General features: G+C 43.0%; 1 protein-coding gene across 1 annotated transcript; it reads right to left on the bottom strand.

Annotated features, from left to right (window-relative positions):
- Nucleotides 1-2,977: 2,977 nt before the first annotated feature.
- LOC127770169 (cytochrome P450 CYP94D108-like) lies at nucleotides 2,978-3,650 on the bottom strand. The gene is made up of 2 exons (XM_052295835.1): nucleotides 3,165-3,650; nucleotides 2,978-3,079 (listed from the first exon to the last, which is right to left on the bottom strand). Exons 1-2 carry the CDS (start codon nucleotides 3,648-3,650, stop codon nucleotides 2,978-2,980), a joined length of 588 nt encoding a protein of 195 aa, XP_052151795.1.
- Nucleotides 3,651-3,923: the final 273 nt, after the last annotated feature.

Below are 3,923 nucleotides of genomic sequence, written 5' to 3'. Positions count from 1 at the left end.
CTGGACTTTGTCCATGGCTCCAACATGAGGTCCACCCATTGTGCAGCACATGGTGCAAGCTTTGTAGCTCCAAGATAGCTTTGAATATCACAAGATAAACTAATGTGTGCATTACAACTCCTCCCAACATGCATTTTTTCCTTAGAAACAAAAAAAGAGGATTGGCATCATCCATGAAAATGATTTGTCTTAAACTTTTTTTTTTGACATTGTCTAAATTTGATTCCTGCAGGAATCATAAATTAGTTCTTGCTTGGTTTCTTGATATGAATATGCCTATGGTTATCTAGAGAAGGCCATTCAAAAGGTGAGTTGCTAGCTAGTGTGGTAGTGGGAATGGCAACTAAAATTGTTCAAGATATGAAGGATGGTTTGATGAATGTAATATGGATGTGCAACACGTGGAAACTAAGTTTACGATATAGTAGGCCGACAATAGCCGTGATGTTGATAGCATTCCATAAATCCATAAATCCATAGTCCAATAGGTAATTGAAAACTATTAAAAAAATATCAATTTTGCAAATATATAAGATTCTCTTTTGCTATCGAATGCCAATCCTATGCGCATTTAGAGTGATTGATGGGTAGTTAATATTGAACCATCACATAGTTGGTTCGCACAAGCAAGTTTGCAAACAACGCGTGATCGATGCATTACTTTCGACACGTATCCCATGTACTACTAGTGGTCACCATTTTATTAATGTCTATGCAATTAATAATGTCACACTTTGCATACTGGCAAAGTGGTTGATGCACAACTTACATCTTATATCTTTCAGGACCACAAAGTCCACTAAATTTGTAGTGCTCGGATTGAGCTTACACTAACTTCCTTTTGTAAAACCATAAGTAAAAGGAATTTTTGGCACTATGCTAGCCTCCAAATGGTGTCATAGGTATCATGTGAGTAGCAACACTCCACATGCAAGCCTTCCCTCCCTTCTATCTTGCACACTGAACAACCAGCCCCCATTGTTGTATATTGCCTTCCCTTAGCCTCTTTTGGACCGGTCCATAGCAACAAGTAAGGACATAATGCTACACTCCGGCACAATCTCTATCCACAAATGAGCCCTAAAACCACATCAAGATTTTGCATTCTAAATTGCCCATGAAGCACTGTTACCAGTCACATCCTGGATCAAATAAGGGGGAGCAGCATGGTGAGAAATTGACTAGTGATACTCTAGACATAGATAGCAATGAGAGCTACTCTTGCTTTCCCAAAAGAAGGATGAAGAGAGGAAGAAGTTATAATAAATCTTTCAATCATAGTAGCAGAGGCTACATAGTTTTATACAATAGGCACTTCTTTCTGTCTCAGTCTGCAATCACTGCTTTGCTTGTCTCTGTCCTTTGCTGCCCAACTTTATCTTGAATTTTTGTGTATTTGTTTGCCATCAAAAAGAAAGTAAGATCTCTCAATCAAGTGCTGCAAGACTGCACGGTTATGCATGGTACGTGCATCAGTGGGATGGTTATCATCATACAAATTTTCCTGTTCTCCTCATATATTTTATATATGGACAAAATGCTATATGTTCAGGCAATGTCTAGTTGAAAAAAAAATGAGATGGTTCTATGAATGTTTATTTCATATCAATGTTGTAACACACTTACTAACAAGCGATTTTCATATCAATCTTTTAGCACGTATAAATAAACCAAAATGCAATGTTGACCATGGTATTTATAAATTTCCAAAAAAAAACTAATACCTCCGTATTAAATATATTGTAAAAGTATTAATAAAGATAAATCTATCCATATAATTTTTATCTTAGCAAACTAAATATTTTGAGAGCCACACTGATTGTCAAAGTTTTAGAAGTTCGATCAAATATTGACGAATGTCAATAGAGTCATATATTTAAATACGTAGTGAGTATTATATTAGGGAACTAATTTTTCAGGCATGTCTATATGTATTATTTTTGTGGTTCCAACCTAAATATTCCAAAATGTATTATTACATAATTGTTTGATCATTTAACTATATGCATGTAGTACAAATGATCACATTAATATCAAAATGTACTGTTACATAAAGCATGATCATTTGATCAAAACATAACGGCCAACCTATTTTTTTTAGGAAGCACTGATGTTGTACAAATTACTACCTTGATTAAAATTATATTAAAACAGATCGATCTAGTGGAAAGCAAAAACAGTGCAAAAAGAGCACATAAAGTTGCATGCATGGTTGGGATTTGGGAGCACTTGGACAATGCCGATTGCGGAGTATACACAAGTGATGTTTGTTGGGTGAGATTACAGGTGTAAAATATGGAGGGAGAAAAAAAAAAGAAATAATTGTAGTGGTGTCATGTACATGTATTGCCATGAGTTGATGGGGAAAGAAAACAAACACACCTGCTGGTGTCACCAATGTGCAGTGCAGCTGAACACCAATGGTACATCTTCAAAGCTTTGTTTAGCAAAAAACTAAAAGAGATTGAAGCATGTTTTGCAATGATTCTAGCAGTGTCTATAAGCTGATAATAGTATCAAACACAAAACATTTTATAGTATTTCTGTTGATTTCCTATCTTGTTGGCAGGCCAAGAATAGAATGCAAGTTGACGAAGTAGCTAGCTAATTAAAGATTAGTTATTGCTAGCTAGAAAAGAACAAAAGTTTTAGATCCATGTTTGGTCCATTGCGTTGTATAATGTGACCAATTATCCTATCATTGCTAGGTCGGCAAACAATTATATCATCATTGTCAGTCAAGTTTTGGGGAGTAGTAATGGATTGCATCAGGGAAAAATATAGTTAAAATTTGCTACAGGACACCGAAAAATTGCGGCATTTGCTGTGGGACACCCGAAGATCGTGTGTTTGCTCGTGTACACTCGAAAAATGTGGTAATTAGCTGGCGGATACCGACCGTATTATTTTATTATTTTCGGTGGAAACGGAGAGAGAAACTTTAGTTAAAAGACAAGTTTGCCCACAGGCCCACTTGTCAATATCTCTTTCTCGGGTTCGCCGGCTGGAACACGCCGTCCTCGCTGAGCCACCGCTCCGGCCTGTACTCCAAGCAGTCCTCGCCCCATACGGCGGCGAGCTGCCCCATGGCATACGCGTTGTACGTCACGGACCAGTCGGCGTGGACGAGCGTGCCGTCGGGGAGCGTGTCGTCCGCCGCGCACGCCTGACGCCTCCCGGAGCGCGTCGAACCCGAACGGCTCGTCGGGGCATGTGCCGGTCGCCTTCCTCACCGCGCGGACCTCGTCGGTGATGCACGCCATGACGTCCGGCTGAGACGACAAGAGCCAAAAGAACCAGCTCAGCCCCGACGACGTCGTCTCGCGGCCGGCGATGAGGAAGCTGAGGACGATGTCACGGAGGACCTCGTCATTGTGCTCGTCACTCGCCACGAACCTCGACAGGAGGTCGTCTCTGTCTTGCACGGACGAGCTCTGGCGCTGGGCACGGACGATGTCCATGGCGAAGGCGTGGACGTCGGCGATGGCCTTCCACAGGCGGTGCTCAGTGCCGACGTTGAGCCACTTCTTGACCTCTATGGGATCAAAGAAGCGGCCGACGACGAGGTCCTGCGCCTCGCTGAAGGAGACGGCCTCCTCGATTTGAGGCACTCGCCATCGCCGCCGTATCCCTGCCGGACCAGTCGCCATTGCGCCGCTGCCAAGCTCCCCGAGAGCTTGGTGCCACCGTGCATCGCCACGTCGTGCGTTGTGCGCCGGGATGCCGCCATGTGTCGTCGCCGTCGGCGGTGAGCCCCGGCAATGCGCCGCCACCACCGCCCCACCGTGGCTGAGCCGTCCCGGCTCGGGCCGGCGGCGTTGGCCGCACACGTCACGCCTTTGCTCGGCTCAAAAGCAAGAACGAGGAAGAAGAAGGGGAAAAGAAAAGAAGAGACAACAGGGGCATTTTGGTACTTATACAAC

Source organism: Oryza glaberrima, chromosome 4, assembly GCF_000147395.1.
Source record: "Oryza glaberrima chromosome 4, OglaRS2, whole genome shotgun sequence".
Taxonomy (NCBI): Eukaryota; Viridiplantae; Streptophyta; class Magnoliopsida; order Poales; family Poaceae; genus Oryza; species Oryza glaberrima.
This window is presented reverse-complemented; position numbering and strand designations above follow the sequence as displayed.

Coding starts and splice junctions, on each gene's coding strand:
- LOC127770169 (XM_052295835.1), bottom strand. CDS start 3,650: ATGGCGACTGGTCCGGCAGGGATACGGCGGCGATGGCGAGTGCCTCAA. Junction 3,080..3,164: donor CGCTCCGGGAGGCGTCAGGC/GTGCGCGGCGGA, acceptor GCCATGGGGCAG/CTCGCCGCCGTATGGGGCGA.